Below are 21,860 nucleotides of genomic sequence, written 5' to 3'. Positions count from 1 at the left end.
AAACAAACTTGTAAGGAGATCTCAGCTAAGAATAATATGGTGGTTATGGTAGGGGATTTTAAATTTCCAAACATTGACTGGGACTGCCATAGTGTTAAAGGTTTAGATGGAGAGGAATTTCTTAAGTGTGTACAAGACAATTTTCTGATTCAGTATGTGGATGTACCTACTAAAGAAGGTGCAAAACTTGACCTATTCTTGGGAAATAAGGCAGGGCAGGTGACTGAGGTGTCAGTGGGGGAACACTTTGGGGCCAACGACCATAATTCTATTCGTTTTAAAATAATGATGGAAGAGGATAGACCAGATCTAAAAGTTGAAGTTCTAAATTGGAGAAAGGCCAATTTTGATGGTATTAGGCAAGAAATTTTAAAAGCTGATTGGAGGCAGATGTTCGCAGGTAAAGGGATGGCTAGAAAATGGGAAGCCTTCAGAAATGAGATAACAAGAATCCAGAGAAAATATATTCCTGTCAGGGTGAAAGGGAAGGCTGGTAGGTATAGGAAATGCTGGATGACTAAAGAAATTGAGGGTTTAGTTAAGAAAAAGAAGGAAGCATATGTCAGATACAGACAGGATAGATCGAGTGAATCTTTAGAAGAGTATAAAGAAAGTAGGATTATACTTAAGACGGAAATCAAGAGGGCTAAAAGGGGACATGAGATAGCTTTGGCAAATAGAATTAAGGAGAATCCGAAGGATTTTTACAAATATATTAAGGACAAAAGGGTAACTAGGGAGAGAATAGGGCCCCTCAAAGATCAGCAAGGCGGCCTTTGTGTGGAGCCACAGAAAATGGGGGAGATACTAAATGAATATTTTGCATCAGCATTTGCTATGGAAAAGGATATGGAAGATATAGACTGTAGGAAATAGATGGTGACATCTTGCAAAATGTCCAGATTACAAAGGAGGAAGTGCTGGATGTCTTGAAACGGTTAAAGGTGGATAAATCCCCAGGACCTGATCAGGTGTACCCGAGAACTCTGTAGGAAGCTAGAAGAGTGATTGCTGGGCCTCTTGCTGAGATATTTGTATCATCGATAGTCACAGGTGAAGTGCCGGAAGACTGGAGGTTGGCAAACGTGGTGCCACTGTTTAAGAAGGGTGGTAAGGACAAGCCAGGGAACTATAGACCAGTGAGCCTGACCTCTGTGGTGGGCAAGTTGTTTGAGGGAATCCTGAGCGACAGAATGTACATGTATTTGGAAAGGCAAGGACTGATTTGGGATAGTCAACATGGCTTTGTGCATGGGATATCATGTCTCACAAAATTGATTGAGTTTTTTGATGAAATAAGAAAGAAGATTGATGAGGGCAGAGCAGTAGATGTGATCTATATGGACTTCAGTAAGGCGTTCGACAAGGTTCCCCATGGGAGACTGATTAGCAAGGTTAGATCTCATGGAATACAGGGAGAACTAGCTATTTGGATACAGAACTGGCTCAAAGGTAGAAGACAGAGGGTGGTGGTGGAGGGTTGTTTTTCAGACTGGAGGCCTGTGACCAGTGGAGTGCCACAAGGATCGGTGCTGGGCCCTCTACTTTTTGTCATTTACATAAATGATTTGGATGCGAGCATAAGAGGTACAGTTAGTAAGTTTGCAGATGTCACCAAAATTGGAGGTGTTCAGGACAGCGAAGAGGGTTACCTCAGATTACAACAGGATTACAACAGATGGGCCAGTGGGCTGAGAAGTGGCAGGTGGAGTTTAATTCAGCTAAATGCGAGGTGCTGCATTTTGGGAAAGCAAATCTTAGCAGGACTTATACACTTAATGATAAGGTCCGAGGGAGCGTTGCTGAACAGAGAGACCTTGGAGTGGAGGTTCATAGCTCCTTGAAAGTAGAGTTGCACGTAGATAGGGTTGTGAAGGAGGTGTTTGGTATGCTTTCCTTCATTGGTCAGAGTATTGAGTACAGGAGTTGGGAGGTCATGTTGCGTCTGTACAGAACATTGGTTAGACCACTGTTGGAATATTGCGTGCAATTCTGGTCTCCTTCCTATCCCATCGGAAAGATGTTGTGAAACTTGAAAGGGTTCAGAAAAGGTTTACAAGGATGTTGCCAGGGTTGGAGGATCTGAGCTACAGGGAGAGGCTAAACAGGCTGGGGCTGTTTTCCCTGGAGTAACGGAGGCTGAGGGGGTGACCTTATAGAGGTTTACAAAATTATGAGGGGCATGGATAGGATAAATTGGCATTTCCCTGGGGTCGGGGAGTCCAGAACTAGAGGGCATAGGTTTAGGGTGAGAGGGGGAAGATGTAAAAGAGACCTAAGGGGCAACTTTTTCATGCAGATGGTGGCACATGTATGGAATGAGCTGCCAGAGGATGTGATGGAGGCTGGTGCAATTGCAACATTTTAGAGGCATTTAAGAGGTGTATATGAATAGGAAGGGTTTGGAGGGATATGGGCCATGTGCTGGCAGGTGGGACTAGATTGAGTTGGGATATCTGGTTGGCATGGACCTGTTGGACCGAAGGGTCTGTTTCCATGCTGTACATCTCTATGACTCCATATGTTACACATTATAGGGTGTAACCACACATTACAGTGCTGAGACCACAGACCTGACAAAAAAATCAGCTTCTAAACCCACAAGACCACTGCAAATAGAAAGTGTGATTAGGCTGGATTACTCTTTTATGGTTATCACTGGAAAGAAGGTTTGAATGACCTCCAGTGCTATAGATTTTCTGTGCACCTTTAATTTGAATGATAGAGTCAAGTTTTTAAAGTATTAGTTGTGGTGCAGGATAGTAAGACTTTCTGGACTGAATCAGGTAAGATGGGGAACTGTGTATTTTGAATTATTATTGATGAATTGATTTGAGATATAATTTGATTTTTTGATTTATTTATTTATTGTCATGTGTATTTTGTTACAAAATACAATGAGAAGTGCTGACACTCTCCGTTGCCATTTTAAAACACATGAATAATCCAAAACATGGAATGCAAAGGCAAAAAAATGAAGAAATAAAGAAAAATTGCCCAACTTTACAGTCCTTCTTGTTGAGTGCTCTGTAGTCGACCAGGCACGAGTCCCCTTCGCCGCCCCACTGCCGCTGGAACAAATGTTGCCCGCTCTTTGGCGCCATCTCACCTCCACCAATGCCCTCGCCACTGTAAGTCCTCACTGGACCTCCCCAACGCAGATGCCACTGATGATGACAGCAGTCCAAATTCAACTCTACTGCTGCCATGGGTCTGCTTAGGGCCCATCTCACCCGTGAAGCCACTGCTGATGCAGTCAGATCTCGCGCTGGGCACAATCGTGCCTCCACGCTATCTCCATGAATCTGGGCTGGAAGTCACTGGGAACCCAAACTTACCTCTGCCGCAGCAACCATGAGCTGGTGCTAGGACTGCCTTGTTGCGGTCACTGGGAACCCAAACTTGCTTCTGGCACAGCCGCCACGAGCCAGCATTGCTGGGCCCATTCGAGTCCGCGCGCTGGGCCTGCTCGAGTCTGTGCTGGGTCTGCGTGCTAGGCCTGGTCAAGTCTGTACCGGGCCCACTTGAATCCGTGTGCCGGGCCCACTCGAGTCTGCATGCTGGTCCTGCTCGAGTCTGTGCTGGGCTGATTGGTGTCAGTGTTCTGAGCACACTGGAGTCCATGCATTGGATCCGCTCAAGTCTGTGCACTGGGCCCGCTTGAGTCCACGGGTTGGGCCCACTGCAGTCCACGCTGGGCCCACTGGAGTCTGCGCGCTGGACCTGCTCGAGTCCATGTGCTGGGCCCACTCTCCGGCGCCATCTTAAAACACAGAAGAATAAAGGTCTGAGGCGCTGAGCTCATTGGAGTGCGTGGGCTGGGCCTACTCAAGTCCATGTACTGGGCCTACTCTCCAGCGCCATCTTAAAACACGGATAAATAAGGGTCCGCACGCTGAGCCCACTGCAGTCCGCAGGCTGGGCCCAATTGAGTCTGTGCCGGGCTTGCTCAATTCAGTGCGCTGGGCCCACTCGGTCTGTGCTGGACCCATTTCAGTTTGTGGACTGGGCCCACTGGAGTCTGTGTGCTCAGCCCAGTGAAGTCCATGCGCTGGGCACACTGGAATCCGCAGACTGAGCCCAATTGAGTCCGTGCTGGGCCCACTCAATTCTGTGCTGGGCACGCTTTCATCTGTGCACTGGGCCCACTTGAGTCCATGCTGGGCTTGCTCAATTCCATACACTGGGCCTACTCTAATATATGCTGGGCCGGCACTGGGCTCACTGGAGTCTGTGTGCTGGGCTTGTTTGAGTCTGAGTGCTGGGTGCATTGGAGTCCGCAGGCTGGGCCTGCTCGATTCCTTGCACTGGGCCCATTCGAGTCTGTGCGCTGCAGCCTCTCGAGACTACGCGCTGGGCCCACTGGAGTCCGTGTGCTGTGCCCTCTTGAATCTGTGCACTGGGCCCACTCGTTGCAGATGCCATCATTGTGATCAAGCTCTTCAGCAAGAGGTAAGTAAAATAAAAGAGAAAATAACACAAGAAAAGAGAGAAAAAAAGAAAATAAATGAAAAGAGAAACGGATTAAGTGAGTGAACCACAGACTCAGAAGCCCTACTCCACCGCAATCTTATCAGAAGGTAACCTTCCATTATGACATGTCTGTAATTTTAAGCCTCCCTCCCTGAGGCTATAAACTTGGATGTGTTGGCAATGGTGCCATGCACATTACCTATTAACAACATCATAGGGAGATCCCCATGCCGTTACTGATACTTTAGTGGTGGGCAATTGTGACTTCCTTGGGCATGGGATTCCTCTTGACATGGCAATTCCTATGCCCAGTGGAGGACACCCAAATAAGACTCCCTCCGCCCACCCTCCAAGTTGCTCACTGCCCACATATCTCTGGGGTAACTGGTCTGGCTGCAGCAAAACCCAGTCTTAGCTGGGTTTCTGCCTAAAATGCCTGCCACTGAAGGGCAAATTATTCTGGGAAGAACTGACTAAATTTCACCAACGTATTGACAGAAAGGATTATCAGTTTAATTCCTAGATTCATCATAGATAGCGCTGGGATTTTGAGGAAAATAGAAAGCCTGAGGTTAACTTCAGTTCAATCCATTTCGTTGTAACAGATCAGAAATGAGATATCGAGGTTAATTCCTTTATATTGCAGATTCTTATTTTCCAATGGTACTAACAATTTAACTATTAATGTGAGCAGAGTCAGGTATCAGATTCTTATATGAAAGAATTCAATTTTAAAACATTAAATCACTATAGAAAAAAAAGCTGATGAAAGGATATTAAATGTTTAAATTGGCACCTAAGTAATGAATTAAACAATGGTTATTTTGTTTGTGTCTCTTAACTTCAGAATAGAAGTTTCATAGATTTGGTTTCTGGCACTAAACACTGTATTCACACTCTGGTTTATATTAACATTATTACAATATAGGAAGCAAACCAAGAAATTTGTTTGTCAATGACTCTGGCTTGAAATAGAACTGTTTTTTTTAATGGCTAATGAGATTTGAAGTGATCTTAGCCATGATTTGGTTAGATTTCCTACAGTGTGGAAACAGGCGTTTCGGCCCAACATGTCCACACCGACCCTCTGAAGAGTAACCTACCCAGACTCATTTCCCTACATTTACCCCTGACTAATGTACCTAACACTACGGGCAATTTAGCATGGCCAGTTCACCTGACCTGCACATCTTTTTGGACTGTGGGAGGAAACCAGAGCACCCGGAGGAAACCCACGCAGACACGGGAAGAATGTGCAAACTCCACACAGTCAGTCACCCGAAGTAGGAAATCGAACCCAGGTCCCTGGCACTGTGAGGCAGCAGTGCTAACCACTGAGCCACTGTGCTGTCCTTGTCTTATTATATCTTGCATTTGCACAATGTGCAGCCCAACTTGTGACTCCTTAGATACTGGAGCAATCTGTGTCCAAATACAGCAAGATCTGGATAATATCGAGGTTTGGATACGTGGCAAGTAATATTCACACTAGATGAGTGCCAGGTAATGACCATCTCAAACAATGCAGAATTTTGCTTTGCCCAATGACTATCCATGCACTCTGGCACAATTGTATTCAAGTTCATTAGTTGGCTGCCCCAAGTAAGGTCTGAGCTGACTGTTTGCTTTTCTGTGTGATACGTGTTCAGGAAGTAATCTTGACCTGTTTCCCACCCCAAAAGGAAAATCTGGCCACATTCCGCTCCTTCCTAACACTAAAGCATTCAGGCCAATTACTCCTGCTGCTACTCAGGATAAATGAGACAACTGTTAGGATCATATTGTTCTGCAGAGCTCAGTTACTCACTGAAGAGACTACGGATCCAGTATGATAACCCGGTAATAAGTGGAAGGGGAACAGGCGACCTGCTCAAATCACTTCAAGACTCCATGTCTGTACCCTGCAGATTTGGGAAGAAAATAATTCCCATCCAACTTCAGGAATGTGACAATTCACACTGTCTTCAAAAAATAAATCAGAAGTTATCACAGCAATTACCTCTTGTCCATAACAAGGGAGATCCTGAGACACACGCTCTTGTATCACTTACTTCCTGGAACTGTTGAAATCCCATTAGAACCATAACGTAGCTTTAGACTTTCCTGGGGGATTTCTAACATGGTCTTTGTTGCCAAGCGAATCCAAGAAAAATGTTGTGATTAACACAAGGATCTCTTCATTGCATTCACTAGCTTGACCATTTGATGCACTAAATTGCAAGCCTTAGTGGATTGTTCTCCAGAATTTACATGTTCAAGGTAGTTCATCACAATCCTGCAACTGTTTCAGGATGACATGACTGCAACCATCTCAAATGGATATCTGAAATCGATGCTTCAAAATCTAAAGCAAAAGCAGAGTATTGTGAATGCTAGAGGATTGGTGTTAAGCAAGGCTGTACAATAGCACCAATACTATTTACAATCTATCTGACGGTGGATATTCTCTCAACAAAGACCAATTGCCCTCTGTTTTGAATATTAAATATTGTCTAGGTGGAAAATTCATTTACCTCTTGTGTCTGTGTGTCAAAACAAAACTGACCACTATAGAAGTAAATGCTGAACAGTGTGTGGGTGACTGCAGTGTCATCTTCAGCAGATTTGCAAGAGAATCTTAACCTCTGCAATTCTGCATAGAAGAGACTTGACCTGTCCTTGTATGTTGGCAAAGCAAATCTCATATTGACCCATATCTTGTCAATGAATGATTATACCTCCCACATATGTCAAAGGAATATGCACTCTGGGAGATGTTGAGCAGGTCTGATGAAGGGCTTATGCTCGAAACGTCGAATTCTCTATTCCTGAGATGCTGCCTAACCTGCTGTGCTTTGACCAGCAACACATTTGCAGCAGGTCCTATTCCTTGGCAACCACATCTTTCAAAATGGCACCCTTGACAAGGAGATCCAACAAAGCGTGAATTGCATCAGCTCAAACCACGGCAGTGAGTTCTTGACAGTATACAGCTCTGCAAGTCAACACCAGTCCTAGTGGATGGAGCAGGTGTCATTGCCATGTTGCTGAACTGCAGTGAGTCTTGGACTCTATAACAAAGACACATAAGAATGTTTGAGAAATTCCATCAGATATGCCTCCACTGCATTTTCCAGATTCAAAGGAAAGACTGTCAAACAAATGCTTTTGACAGTCTTGAAGCCAGCTCATCACAATCAGATAAAGCTCCTGCAAAATCAGTGAGAGTAAATTGGAAACTCTGTCGATAGCTTAAAAGCATCTTCCCAGCCAGGTCCTGTTTTCTTGATTCTCAAATGGTCTGCACTCCAGGGGCGGATGAAGAAAGCACTTAAAAGGCACTCTGAAGTTCTTAAAGCACAATAGCATGGTAATGACTGTCGAAAGGCTTGTGTTTGTGTGCAGGGTTGATTTTCATCCTTTAGCTATGAAAGAAATTGCCCTAACTGCACAAGTGTGTAGTTCAACCTTTTTCTAATATCAAAAACAAACACAAACGGCACAGAGGACACCAATTGTGAAAAAGTGATCCAGCCTACCTGACATTCTACTGTTGGCCTGTATATATCATATCAGTTGTATGACACTTTGATCTTTTACTATAGTACTGTGTCCTATGATCCTGCTCCACTAGTTACCTGATGAAGGAGCAGCGCTCCGAAAGCTTGTACTTCAAAATAAACCTGTTGGATTATAACCTGGTGTAATGTGATTTTAATTTTGTCTTCCCCAGTCCAACACTAGCACCTTCAATTAAATGAGGCTGAGAGAAAATTACAAGAAATTAAAAATGAGGTGGTGCTGGAGACAAACCAAATGACTAGAATGACATGGGACAAGAACAAAAGCCACTGGAAAAGCTCAGCAGGTCCAGCAGCATCTATGAAGAAAAACCAGAGGAAGTGTCACCGGACCCGAGACAGAAGCTGCCAGACCCACTGAGCATCCCCAGCAACCCCTAACCTTGCTCCTGATATCCAGCTTTTGCAGTTCTTTTGCTTTTTATTTGACTGGAATAACATAATAGGTATAAGAGTCTCATGCTGCGGGGTCTAACCAAAGTAATAAGTAATCCAAAACTGTACAAACTAATTAAAGTAGAGAGATCATAACAATTTATAAAGATGATGGTGTCAAAACAAGACTGTAAGGAAAATTTTACAGATACAGGATAGTATAGTGGGGTCATATGTAGCACGACATAAACTCAAGGTCACAGTTGAGGCTGTCTTCATGGGTACGGATCTTGCTATCAGTTTCTGCTCGGTGATTCGGTGTTGTTGTGTATCTCGAAGGCCACCTTGGAGGATGTTTACCTGAAGATTGGAGGTTGAATGTCCTTGACTTTTGAAGTGTTCCCCGACTAGGAGGGAACACTCCTGCCTGGTGATTGTTGTGCGGTGTCCATTCATCTGTTCTCGTAGCATCTGCATGGTCTTGCGAATATATCATGCCTTGGGGCATCCTTGCCTGCAATGTATGAGATAGACCACATTGGCCGAGCCACATGAGTATCTGCTGTATACATGGTGGGTGTGTTCCCACATATGATGGTAGTGTCCATGTTGTTTGATCTGACATGTCTTGCAGAAGTTGCCATGGCAGGGTTGTGTGGTGTTGTGATCAGTGTTGATTTGCTGTGAACAATGTCTTTAAGGTTTGAAGGTTGTTTGAAGGTGAGAAGTAGAGGCGTAGGGATGATTTTGGTGAGGTGCTCGTTGACATCAATACTGTGTTGAAGGCTGAAAACAGCATGGCATAGTCTCTCTGCTCTTGAGAAGTACTTGACGAAGAAGGGTATTCTATCAGTCATATCCTATGTCTGTCTTCTGAGGAGGTCATTGTGGTGTTTTGCTATGGTTCATCAGAACTGGCAATCGATGAGTTGAACACCATATCCTGTTTTTTATAAGGGCACCCCTCAAATTCTTTAGGTCTCCATTATGTTCTTCCTCATCTGAGCAGATTCTGTGTATGCGCAGGGTTTGCGGGTAGGGGATAGCTTCTTCAATATGTTTAGGGTAGATGCTAGAGAAGTGCAGCATCATGAGGTTATCCGTGGGCTTGTGGTAGAGTAAGATGCTGAGCTGTCATTCCTTGATGATGTTGCGTATATCCAAGAATGAGACTGATTCTGAAGAGTAGTCCGTGGTAAGTCTGATGGTGGATAAAACTTGTTGATATCATTACGTAGTCATTTCAGTGATTCCTTTCCATAAGTCCAAAGGAAGAAAATGTTGTTGATGTATCTGGTGTATAGTGTTGGTCAGAGGTACTGCACATTGAAGAAGTTTTGCCCAAACTTGTGAATGAAAACGTTAGCATTTGGGATGCAAATTTGGCCTCCATGGCTGTTCCATATGTCTGGATAAAAACTTACTGACCACAATATTGTGGTCAAGGATGAAGTGGATGAGTTGTAGGATGGTGCCAGGAAATTGGCAGATGTTGGTATTGAGTACTGAGGCTGTTGCAGTGATGCCTTCGTCGTGGGGGATGCTGGTGTAAGAGTGCCGAAACATCCATTGTGATGAGGAATGTTCCAGGTTCAATTGGTCCTTGGGTGTTAGGTTTCTGTAAAAAAAAATCTATAGTGTCGTGACATAAACTGAGAGCTCCTTGTATAATGGGATTCAAGTTGCCCTCGACATAGCCAGAGAGGCTCTCATACGAGGTCCCATTGTCTGATATGATGGGACGTGCAGGTGTGTTGGCTTTGTGTATCTTCGGAAGGTAGAAGAAATCTCTTCTGGGAGAACTATGAGGGATGAGAGGGCATAGGATACTCTGAAGGTCTGGATCAAGGGCCTTGATCAATCTTTTGAGTCAACAGTTGTATTTTTTGGTTGGATAAGCAGGTAGTTGTCTGTAGTATTCCTGATTGTTCAGTTGTCGATATGCGTCTTTGCAGTAGTCCGTTCTGTTTGTATGATAATGCTCCTTCTTTGTCTGCTGGTGTGATGACAATGTTACGATTGGTCTTGAGAGCATGGATGGTGTTGCGTCGTGGCTGGGTGATGTTCTGCACTACCTTGTGAACGTGGCTGGTGAATCTGGTGTTAACGCATCTCTTGACGGCTTGACCATACATATTGAGCCTAAGGTAGCAGCCTTCTGGAAGGGTCCAAGTCAACTCTTTTTTCTTTGATCGCTGCACCACAGATCTTCCTGTTGACTATTCCGACTTTTTCAGACAATGAGTTTTGGACTCCAAACACACTCTGGGTCAAATCATTACTCCTTAACTGCCCTTAAATCCTTTTTACTAATTACTTTCAATCTGTGTCTTCTCATTATAGATCACTAATGGAAATAATGCTTTCCCATTCACTCATAACTTTATATGCCTTAATTTAATCTCTCCGAAGACTTGGCTGTTTCAAAGAAAACAGCTCTAAGCCTATCCAATCTTCAGGCTGGTCTTCAAAGCCACCTATAAGGGAGCATGAAATACACTCCATTGTCTTTGGGTCAAAATTCTGGAACTATCACCCTAACACCATCGTGGGAGTAAACATGGAGACTGCAATGACCCAAGTAAATAGCTCAGCTGTACTTCTCAAGCAATTCAGGATGAGCATTAAATGAAGCCATTGTCTGCATTGCCCACATGCCATGAACAGATAATTAATAAAATATCATTTGTTTTCCATAATGTATCAAATATTTGTGATATGGAGGTGCCAATGTTGGACCGGGGTGGAGAAAGTTAAAAATCTCACAACACCAGGTTATAGTCCAACAGGTTTATTTGGAAGTTCATGCTTTCGGAGCACTGCTCCTTCATTAGATAGCTAGCTACATGACAAAGGAGCAGCTCTTTGAAAGCTTGTACTTCCAAAGAAACCTGTTGGACTAGAATCTGGTGTTGTGGTTTTTTAATTCAAATATTAGTAATATTCCAAAGAAAAATTAGTATTATTGACAGTACTTTAAAGTATGCTTCAATTCATGAATAAGATTTAAAAATGTCTAAATGTCAAAAAAAGATTTAACACCGGATTATACTTAAAAATGCCAGTGTTATATGTTGCAAGTTTGTTCTGAATCGTTCATTACAACAATACTCACCACAAGGCCAGAAGATATGGGAACAGATTTAGGCTGTTTGATGCATTAAGACTAATCCACCATTCAATCATGATTAGAGACAAGAAAACTGCAGATGCTGGAATCAAAAGTAGACAGGAGGAGGCTAGACAAACACAGGAAGCCAGTAGCACCAGGAGGTGCAGAAGTCAACATTTCAAAGAATTACACCCTGAATGGTGACTTCTACACCACCTGATGCTGCCTGGCTTGCTGTGTTCTGCCAACATTCAATCATGGCTGATAGATTTCTCAACTCCATTCTCCTGCCTTCTTCCAGTGACTCTTGGTCCCCTTACTAATCAAGAAGCTATCTCTGTCCTAAATATACTCAAAGACTTGATCTCCACAGTCTTCTGCGGCAATATGTTCCACAGATAAACCACCTCCTCATCTCAGTTCAAAAATACTGTCTCCTTCATTTGGAGACTGTGTCCTCAGGTCCTAGTCTTTCCTACTGGTAGGAATATCTGTTCCATGTCTACTCAATCCAGGCCTCTCAGTAAACACCCTCCAATATTAACACATCATTTCTCAGATACGGGGCCCAAAACTGCTCACAATATTCCAAATGTGGTCTGACCAGAGCCTTGTACAGCCTCAGCAGTATATCTCTGCTCTTATATTCTAGTCCTTTTGAAATGAATGCTAATGTTATATTTGCCTTCCGAACTGCCAATTGAACCTGGATGTTAACTTTAAGAGTATCTTGAACTGGGTCTCTTAAGTCCCTTTCTGCTTCAGATTTCCGAAGTCTTTTCCCATTTAGAAAATAGTCTATGCCCCTGTTTTTCCTACAAAACTTCACACATTGCATTTCATCTTCCACTTCTTTGTCCACTCTCCTAACCTGTCTAAGTCCTTTTGCAGCCTCCCTACTTTTACAACACTACCAGTTCCTCTACCTGCAAACTTAGCAACAATGTCCTCAGTTCCTTCATTCAGATTGTTAATGTGTAGCATGAATAGTTGTGGTCCTGTCACTGACCCCCTGCAGAACTCCTTTAGCCATGGGCTGCCAACTTTAAAAAGACCCCTTTAATCCAATTCTCTGCCTTCTACCAGTCAGCCGATCCTCTATCCGTATCAGAGGTTCAAGGTCAATATAATCAACAGGGCCTTCCTAATCATCATAGCGTGACATCTTAAAACCGGCATGAAAATTAAAAGCTGGTCTGTACATTGTTAACTGCCTCAGGCTATTTCACACTGTTGTTCAGGGTAGGTTGGGATACCTGAGCAATGGTCCATCTTAATGTTTGTGTCGATTTCACCTCATATTGAGCAACAGCTGATGAGCTTACTCAGCAAACATATTTGTCACCTTAATCGAATCGACTGACTGAGAATTGGCAGAAGTTGCTTATAGAAAGTGGCTGAGTTGAAAGTAATTTTTCTTTTTTAAATATTAATGGAAGTATTAAACCAAACTCCATAACTGGCAGTATTACTTGTCTAACAAATAGTTTAATGTTGTAATCTATTGAATGTCTACACTGATTCATTTCCAACAGCAGTCTTAATGAAATAGCAAAATAGTCATGTTAAATACCATTTCAGATAGTTTAATTGAACTTTTTTGAACTTGTGGGGAACTTTTACACAATGCAGATAGAGTTTAACATAAAATTAGCAAGATGTCCATGTCACGGTTTTAAATCTGTTCCATAGACGAAGGACTTTATCAATGCAGAGCTGTTAGCAAAACTGTATTCCTCAGAGGATCAGAACACCTTGATGGAGGAATCACCTGAACAGGCTCAACAGCGGGATGAAACTCTACGCACATACAATGCCATCTGTGAAGCACTGAATATTATCGGCGACATCAACACTAACACAATATCGGTTCCTTTACCCCCTCCTGTTGATAACTCCTGGCTACATTCAGGGTGCAGGTATGAATCCAGAAATGATAGTTTAAATGCCAGCTTCACATTAATTATTGTTAACTTTCATTCACTAAGTTATATTAATATATTTATTTTAAAATAACAATATTTGTTTCACAGATCTAGAATGGTTGTGTTCACAATTCCACATTCCCATGCATAGACCTAAAATGGCTTTACTTTCCCCTATCATTGTGTCTCAGCCTCAACCTCTGAAGTCCCACTGTCTTTAGATTTGTGTCCTGAACCTGAATTTGGGTGTTAAACTCATGTTTTATTTCTTATGCTGCAGGATCGTTACTTGGGTAATAATCTCCACCGTCCCCTTACAACCTGCCGGTCTTTTAATATTACTTTCTGTTATCTTGTTCAGCTTCTTGTCCTCCTGCACAGAACTTGTTTAAATGCACTATTTGCCCTTTTCTATGACAAAGTGGCTACCTTTCAGGTTTTGGTGTAGGTGGAGGTCATCCAGTTTGTAGAGCTTCTCATGGACCTGAGAATATTCCCAGTTTCCCAGGAATCAGAAACCACCATTCTTCTAGCCTTGAATTGACAATCAGTGTTTCTTTCCTTGTCAGGAAGGAAATCAGAGGCATCCTATTAATAAACTATGGCTCACAGTTATGTATACTCCAACTGTGCAGCCTGTGCTCTCAGGCATTAGCAATTTGATATGAGCATAAATATAAATTTCTAAAAAGAAGTATTGCAATGATAAGACCTTCCATTTTAATAAAAGACAGATATCTGATTCATGCCAGTACATTAATCCAAACTCTACTGAATTATTTCAGAAATAATTCACAAAAAATTGTTCTTCCAACTTAAGATAAGTTAATCAAGTCTCCTGTATACTTCCTAATTTTACGTGCTTATCCACGATCAGTTGCCCTTCTTGCAATGACATTTCTTTGAGCCGAGAAATTCAGTAATTATTGTTTTCTACACATGATTACAGGATGGTGTTCCAGTTAGATTGGATGGCTATATTGTGATATTGTGGTGATGTTACTGGATCAGTAATCCAGAGACCCAGATTAGTGCTTTGGAGAGATGGGTTGTTGGAATTTAAATTCAGTGTATAAAATCTGAATTGAAAAGCTTGTCTCAGTAACGGTGACCATGAAATCATTATCAGCTGTTGTAAAAATATAACTGGTTTGTAACTGTCCTTTATGAAAGGGAATCTGGAAGAGGAGGTTGGTTACAACCTGACAATAGTCTTTAAACTGGGGTGCTTTCCATGTTTTCAATATGCTTCCATGTTTCTCCATTCAAGGATTGCCTTGTACTAGTCTGTGCTGAACTTGTTCGACTTGTTTATCATCCCTTTGACAACTTTCACTGCTGCCTCAGCTTTTCCATTTCACTGAGGATAGTGTAGTTCATGATATTGGCTTTCCCAATGCTTTATGAAGCAGTTGAATTCTTCACTCATGAACTGAGGGCCATTGCCATACATCACAATGTCTGGAATGTTGTAACATCAGGCATTTTACTATCTCACTGGTCATTGTTGCATGCAGAATGATTTAGCTTCTTGTAGCTAAAGCACTGTTTGTCCTATTAGGACATGCTTTCCTTATTTCTATGTGACGTGCTCCACAATATTTACATTCTGCTCTTGATCTTTCTGCTGGCTTTTCTGTATATATTTCTTTTTACAATGTTGTTCTTATTTAGCCTGGAGTGTCTTGTGGTATCATGCAAAGCCTCACCTGTCCTCCCATTAAAATGCTGTGATGGACAATTAATTACCTTAAAGTTTCTGCACATGTTGATAGCTTTCTCAGGAACATGTTTGTCCTCTCAAAAGGTGTGCTTTTATAACAGGATCATTTATGTCTACTTCTGTTGAGATCACCTTTTAATTGTTCTAACTCTCATAATTCAATTAAATGCTTCAGTCTCCCACCATAAGCTCTGATATTGAGCACTTGCCATTCATAAGTGACATTAATATGTGGTTCAAAGTGGGATTTCAAAGCCTTCTAAATCTCTTCAGCCTAGCCTTTCTACTCTCCAGAGAGATCTCGGCAGCAATACATCTTTTAGCACTTTTCTCCCCCAGCACTGATAGCAGTGTTGCTCCTTATAATTGTTCAGTTTTTAAAAATTAATTCTGTAACTGTTTCGTAGTTTTGACTTTGAATCGAGAAAACAATCCTGTCTTTTACTTGGTTTCACAGTAGCAGGGAGTGGAAAATGCACTGCCATTTTGAAATGCCCTGTGATTTAAAGATTGCAGACTTCTTTTCTTAACATATTATTTGCCACTTCGTTCACTAACTGGCTGTCTGACAGCTCTGAAAAGCAACACACTTTCTGTTACTCAATTCTGACGTTGTGTTACAAGTGGTGTGTGCAATGGTTCCCAATGATTGCACACACAGGCACTTACAGCAGAGGTAGAGGTCACATGCTTGTGACAAGCCAGCTACATTTCACCAAGTGCCAACAACATGGAGTTGAATCCTTGGTTGAGGTAGATTCAAGTTCATGATTCAGCAGATAGTCAACTTTAGGAACTAAAGAAAAAGAAGATATTATTTTTATAACCCTTGATCCTGTCCTCACTGTATACACACATGTCATGCTTTTAAAAATTTGTCAATTAATACAATTGTTTTCATGGAGATCAAATCGAAGTGCTCACAGCTTTTTGTGAAGGGGGGCCTTCAAATCACCTATGTTCCCTATGGCTTAATTTGTACATTCACATTCCGCTTTTCTGCTCACATTACAAGTCAAGTAACCACAATCTTAAAAAACACGGATAACATCACCCCTCAAACTACGTGTGTCAATCTGAGTTAAATTGACATTTTTTTGTTAAAATAATTTTGGTTCCATAAATCATTCTTTTCAACTTCGAAATCCTAGGTTTAGAATCCAGCTTGTTACTCTTTTCTTCGTCCTGTTAAACATATCAATGTTCTTTTGGAAGATACCCTAAAACTTTTATCGGAAGAAATGTTTTGTTTCTTCTGGCTGTTTAGCAGGGATTATTCAAATATAAATATTCTGAACCTAAATCATTCATATTCATTCTCTCTTTATGGAAATCCTGGCTCAATACCATGATACTTCCCTCCTTAAGTGGAATTTTGCAACTGTTACACTATCCAAACTCCTTTTTTGACCTTAAATAATCTCTAAATATTTTAGCAACCATCTGTTTTTCTCTGCAAGCACTTTGTGCAGTTTTTTTCAAAAAGAAATTAAATAAAACGTCAACAAAGTGTAAAGAAAGACTGAATAAAGGAAGTGTTTTATGACAAAATTGAGATCATTTAAATCAGTTTTAAAAAGGCAATATTCTGTTGATGTATGTATTTGGTATCATATTTGGAGGCTATAAAATATTTTTGAAGCAATAGTATTTAAAATAGTACTGATGTTTCGTTATCTTCAATTTATTTGTCCAATCTTTTTCCAGTACAGTGTCCATTATCAATCATTTCATAATGACCTAAAAACTAGACCATCAGAGGGATAAAGTCTGTTGTCCTTATACTTCAGCACCAGTCTTTATGCTCAAGAAGAGAATTCTGAATTTCACTTGCATCAGTTTTCCATTTTTCAACTTTATGATTTATTTTGAATGAGACTGCTGATTTACTTTTACATAATGGGTATAAAGACTAGTTCTTCATTTAGTAGTGTTGCAACCTTCAGAGTAAAGGCATTTCTTGTATCAATTTGGACTCATATGTGGAATCCCAGAGATGAATGCTTACCTGCCTGCCTTTCTAATCTGTCCTGATTTGTTATCATTTTCAAATGTAATACAATTGTATGTAAAGAAACAAAAGTAATTTGTATTTATAAAGCATTTACATTTGACGTGATTAAGGAATAACTCCAAATGAACTTAATATATTGCAGAGCACCATCTTCCTGTCCTGCACCTCAACACTGGCAGCCCATAGCTAGTCATCCACCAGGCAGACCTTTTGGACAAGGCCCTACCTCATCCACTCCACCTATAGGAGCACCTCCCATTCCGTCCCGACCAGGGGCCCTCCACAACCTCTGTATTTCCAGCAACGCTGACTTAGATAGATGTACCCCACAGATCCCTTCAAGGTCCACACGTGTTACCAACGTCCCAAGGTGAGTAGTAACTTTGATCTCCAAAATTTTGATTAACATGTTCTTGTTTTTCTTTGCCTTAAATCAACTCTGCAGTCGAGTGCAGTGCCCTGATTCAACACTTGGTCCATAATGAAACATTGTTTCAGCTTGTTTAATTAATGGCAGGAGAGCCAGAAAATCAAGTCAGAAGTAAAGTGGTATGCTCCTGTACCCTTGCAGTTGTTTGATGTAAGTGTTCTGGTTGGAAAAATACAAACATTGTTTCATTTATTCCTGAAATTTGGTTGGTAGTTGGGGGGAGGGTGCGGGGACTAACATGCACTTCCTCCTTGCGATGTTGGCAATGTGTGTGATTTATATTCCTTACTGTTGTTGAAAATTGTTATTGTTGTTGGAAATTATGTGCATGACTGTTTCTTGGCTATGCACATCATGATGTGTGGCGTTTTGGCTTAAAGAAAGCCTTCACCTCCGAAAGGAAAGTGCATTTTGGCTGTGAAGAATGGTGAGGGATCTTTAAAATGTGAATTGGGACAGCATAATCAAGGGTTTCTGTCAGTGGACTGACTGTCTTAGTGCACAACATGGAGAGGAGTGTTAGCCTGAAAAGAGAGAGAGCCAAGAAATCCTCCAAACACGGTGGGAAGACGTAGCAATGGGGTTCAACTGCAGAATGTATCTCTAATAACATTGGTGTGGTACTGTAGTGGTAAAAGTTTAATGATTGGACATGAGTTGTCAGAATGGATGACTTCAGTCTTCAAATGACATATCCTTCCAACTGCACCATTAGCCTCATTCTCAGCTTGCTGTGCTACACCCTATTGACCATCAACAATCTCAATCAACATTTCAGTTAATGCGCTTTACAATGGCTTCGGACATCATAATTTTGTGCAAGCCCTCACCCACATAGTACAGCTTGCAACCACTGGCTGCTATCCAAGCAAGACTGCTGTGTCACCCAAATATATCACGAGACACTCCGTGACACACTTCCTTCTTCCTTGTAGGAGAAAGTGGCCCATAACAGGAAGCAGCAGAGAAGAACTGGAGGAAGACAAGCGCATGTGTTTATTTTTTAACATATTCAGGGAGTGTGGCTGATACTGAGAGACCTATATTAATTGAGCATCTCTAAATGTCTTTGAGAGATAATGATGATTTGCCTTTTTGAAATGCTGCAGTCCAAAGGATGATAGTACTCCCATGGTGTTATGTAGGGTGTTCAGAATGGTGACAAAGGATGATGAAGGTTAGATGTTCTGTTTTAAAGTTCGAATATTGTGTGTCTTGAAAGCTAAACTTGTAGGTGGTAGTGTAGTCTTTGTTCTTTTAGATGGTAAAAATCACAGGTTTGGGAGGTATTCCCAAATACCCCTGTGCTTGTTGTCATGAAAAAGGCTATTACTGAGGCCATGGCCAGTGGAGGGGCCTAAAAGATTGGTGATGAAGATGCCTGTTTATTAAATAGTCCATCTCTTTTCCAACATCTTGTTCTTCCTGCAATCTCATGTGACTTGCAGATGGTGTATGCAAACTCTTCTCTCTTTCTCCTCTCCTTTCACCACAGCCTATCCCTTATTCTGTTATAATTTCAGAAACCCAAGCACTGGAACTGTTCCGGTGGAAGGAGGAATATAAGGAAGGCTGTGAAGAAAAAGGAAAAAGAAGCACCAGTTAATCTTGCACTCTCAGTCACTTGCTTAAGAGAGTGTCGCTGCATGTGGTTTAGCAGCTAGCACTTAGCTTGTAGTGAGTAACCAAATTCCAATACGGAGGAACCAAAATGTGGGGAATGAATAAAGCAAGGGCTGGTTCACTGGAGGGTTAGGTCATATAGCAGATGTGCTGAAGAGCAGTCAGATGAGGACTGGACCATGGAGAAGCCCAGCTCCTCTGTGGCATGAGGCACTGTCAGGCCTGACCCTTCCTTTTCGACATAGAACATCTGTGGATGATACCATACCTGAAGACCGATAGCAGAGTTCCCACTACAACACAAAAACGTTTTCACCAAAAGTTTGTGTGCTGCAGTGAAAGATCAGATTGCTCCCATCATAGCCCTTGATACCATCATTCGGGGTGTTTATCAATTTTCAAAAAGGATTGAAATTCTTTGTGTAGGAGTAGGATTGCAGAAGAGCTACCTCAGGAGAGCTCCAAAAAAAAACACAGGCCTGCTGTTCTCTTTCAAGATGACAGCATTCCCATTCTTCCCATACCCTTGAGCTTGAGTCAGCCAGTTGTCCCAGATTTCAGAGAGAATACAGTCTGAAACCTAGTGCACCATGTCTAAAGCTGTTCAATGTTGACCTCAAAGACAGTCTGTGGTCTCACCTGAAGGTCAGCAGCCTTCCAGCGTCCGTATTACAGCCAATGGGAGCCACTGTTTTGGATTTGAGAGTATGTAAAAGTATGAAGGGAGTACACAAGGGAAATTTTGTACAGTTTATGCAATGAGCGAACTGATAATACTTGTTGGGAATATATATTTCTGGTGTTTGTTTTTACTTGTTTTATGTCAGAAAAGAGCACAATGAGATGGTCATTGATAGAGGAAAGGTAAGGAATGTAGGACTATTGGTGAATGGTTACGAGTACCGTTGATGAATAATTTTATCGTGTAACAACCAAGCAGAAAAGACCTATATACTTTATTGCTTCTGTTCGTGGTCTTCATATTGCACTTCTTCCTCCTCTCCTGCTTCTCACCTTATTACCAATTTGTAACAGCATGGACTGCCTCCTCGTGAAGCCAGATTATGCAGCATGGAACATACCATTACACAGCTGAAGACTGCAGAATTCCTCCAGAGTGGAAAAAAAAGGAAGCATTGGTTGAGGATATTGATCTCATGATTTGTCACATTCCTGTTGTGCACAGCTTTCTGGGCTTTGAACCACAGACATGAGCTAGACGATGAGTTGATAATGCTTGTTGATCAGTATACGACCTTTGGCTAATATGGAGGCACAAAGAACTACTGGAGATTGAAGGAATTGTGACTGGGTTAACAGACTTTGGCCAGCATGGTACGCTGACTATTGTCACACGCCAGCTGGACAGTGAGGGAGTGAACTCCCCTTCAGTTTATGAAACTGGGTGTGCATACATGAGCTGAAAATGTGTTGCTGGAAAAGCGCAGCAGGTCAGGCAGCATCCAAAGAGCAGGAGAATCGACATTTTGGGCATGAGCCCTTCTTTCCTGAAGAAGGGCTCATGCCCAAAACGGCGATTCTCCTGCTCTTTGAATGCTGCCTGACCTGCTGTGCTTTTCCAGCAACACATGTTCAGCTCTGATCTCCAGCATCTGCAGTCCTCACTTTCTCCTGTGCATACATGATGCATGCATAATCAAAGGCACCTTGTACTGGGAGGACGCTTTCAATCCAAGCAAAATCTAGCCATTGGGCCTTCTGCTTTACTCAGGAGAGAGGGAATGAGATAAAAATGCTTCTGTGGGCGTAGCAAGCTTTGGTAACTGCTGTTATTCAGCAGTGTAGTGCAAGCCACAGGGCCTATGTTTAATGGGGTTTATACAAATGAAACATCATTTTACTATGACATACAAGAACCTGAGGAATGTTTCTGCTTGTGGTAGAGACTAGAACGAGGGCTAACAGGTTACAAATAAAGGGGCCTGCCTTTTAAGATGCAAATGAGGATTTTCTTTCTCCCAGAGAGTCAAGAGTTTGTGAGGCTGTCTTCCCCAGAAAGCACTGGAGGGAGGGTCATTGAATAATTTTAGGCGGAGATCAATAAATCTTTCTCTGTGGATTGGCAAAGCAGGCTCGAGGGGCTGAATGGCCTAATGCTGCTCCAGATTTGTTTACTTGAGTCACAGGCTGTACTTTCCCAGGTTTAACATTGTAATTCTGATCACAGCAATTGAAAAATTTCAGCCGTGACATCTTTCAGCGAAGTGAAAACAAATCAAGCATTAGCCCTCACAATTAATTGATTCTTGAGTACGCTCAGTATCACAGAATCACCAAAATTTTTACAGTGCAAAAGTCAACAGTTTGGACCATTGCCCCTTTGAGCATCTCAACTATTTGTCCTGTCTCACATGGCCATCTCGTTATTCTCTCTGGTTGTTTACTTCCTAGAGGAAGCCCCACAATTCATTTCAACACAAGATTTCAAATGACCAAAGATCTATTTCAGCCCCAACCAGACCACTCGTTGCAAACAATGCAGAAGTTTAGCCACATCTCAGAAATTTCCAGTGATATATGGTTGCTCCAGTAGCCAGAAGGAATCATCTAGTAATTGAACTGAAAGCTTTAATCCCTTTAAATAGGACTGATGATGTGAGCTAT

The 21,860-nt window shown here is 41.9% G+C and overlaps 1 protein-coding gene across 6 annotated transcripts in view; it reads left to right on the top strand.

Moving 5' to 3' along the window:
• The window catches only part of dnm3a (dynamin 3a), a 208,098-nt gene that overhangs the window by 170,826 nt on the left and 15,412 nt on the right, over positions 1 to 21,860 (top strand). For 5 of the 6 annotated variants that reach the window (XM_060830134.1, XM_060830133.1, XM_060830131.1 and 2 more), the window contains 2 exons: positions 13,213 to 13,439; positions 17,325 to 17,552. In XM_060830134.1, the coding sequence (XP_060686117.1) occupies positions 13,213 to 13,439; positions 17,325 to 17,552 (455 nt within the window). Of the gene's footprint in view, positions 1 to 13,212; positions 13,440 to 17,324; positions 17,553 to 21,860 lie in introns of those variants that run through there. The other variant, XM_060830135.1, reaches the window with a different exon arrangement.

Source organism: Hemiscyllium ocellatum, chromosome 9, assembly GCF_020745735.1.
Source record: "Hemiscyllium ocellatum isolate sHemOce1 chromosome 9, sHemOce1.pat.X.cur, whole genome shotgun sequence".
NCBI lineage: Eukaryota > Metazoa > Chordata > Chondrichthyes > Orectolobiformes > Hemiscylliidae > Hemiscyllium > Hemiscyllium ocellatum.
The sequence above is the reverse complement of the archived record's forward strand: the minus strand, read 5'-3'. Positions and strand labels throughout refer to the sequence as shown.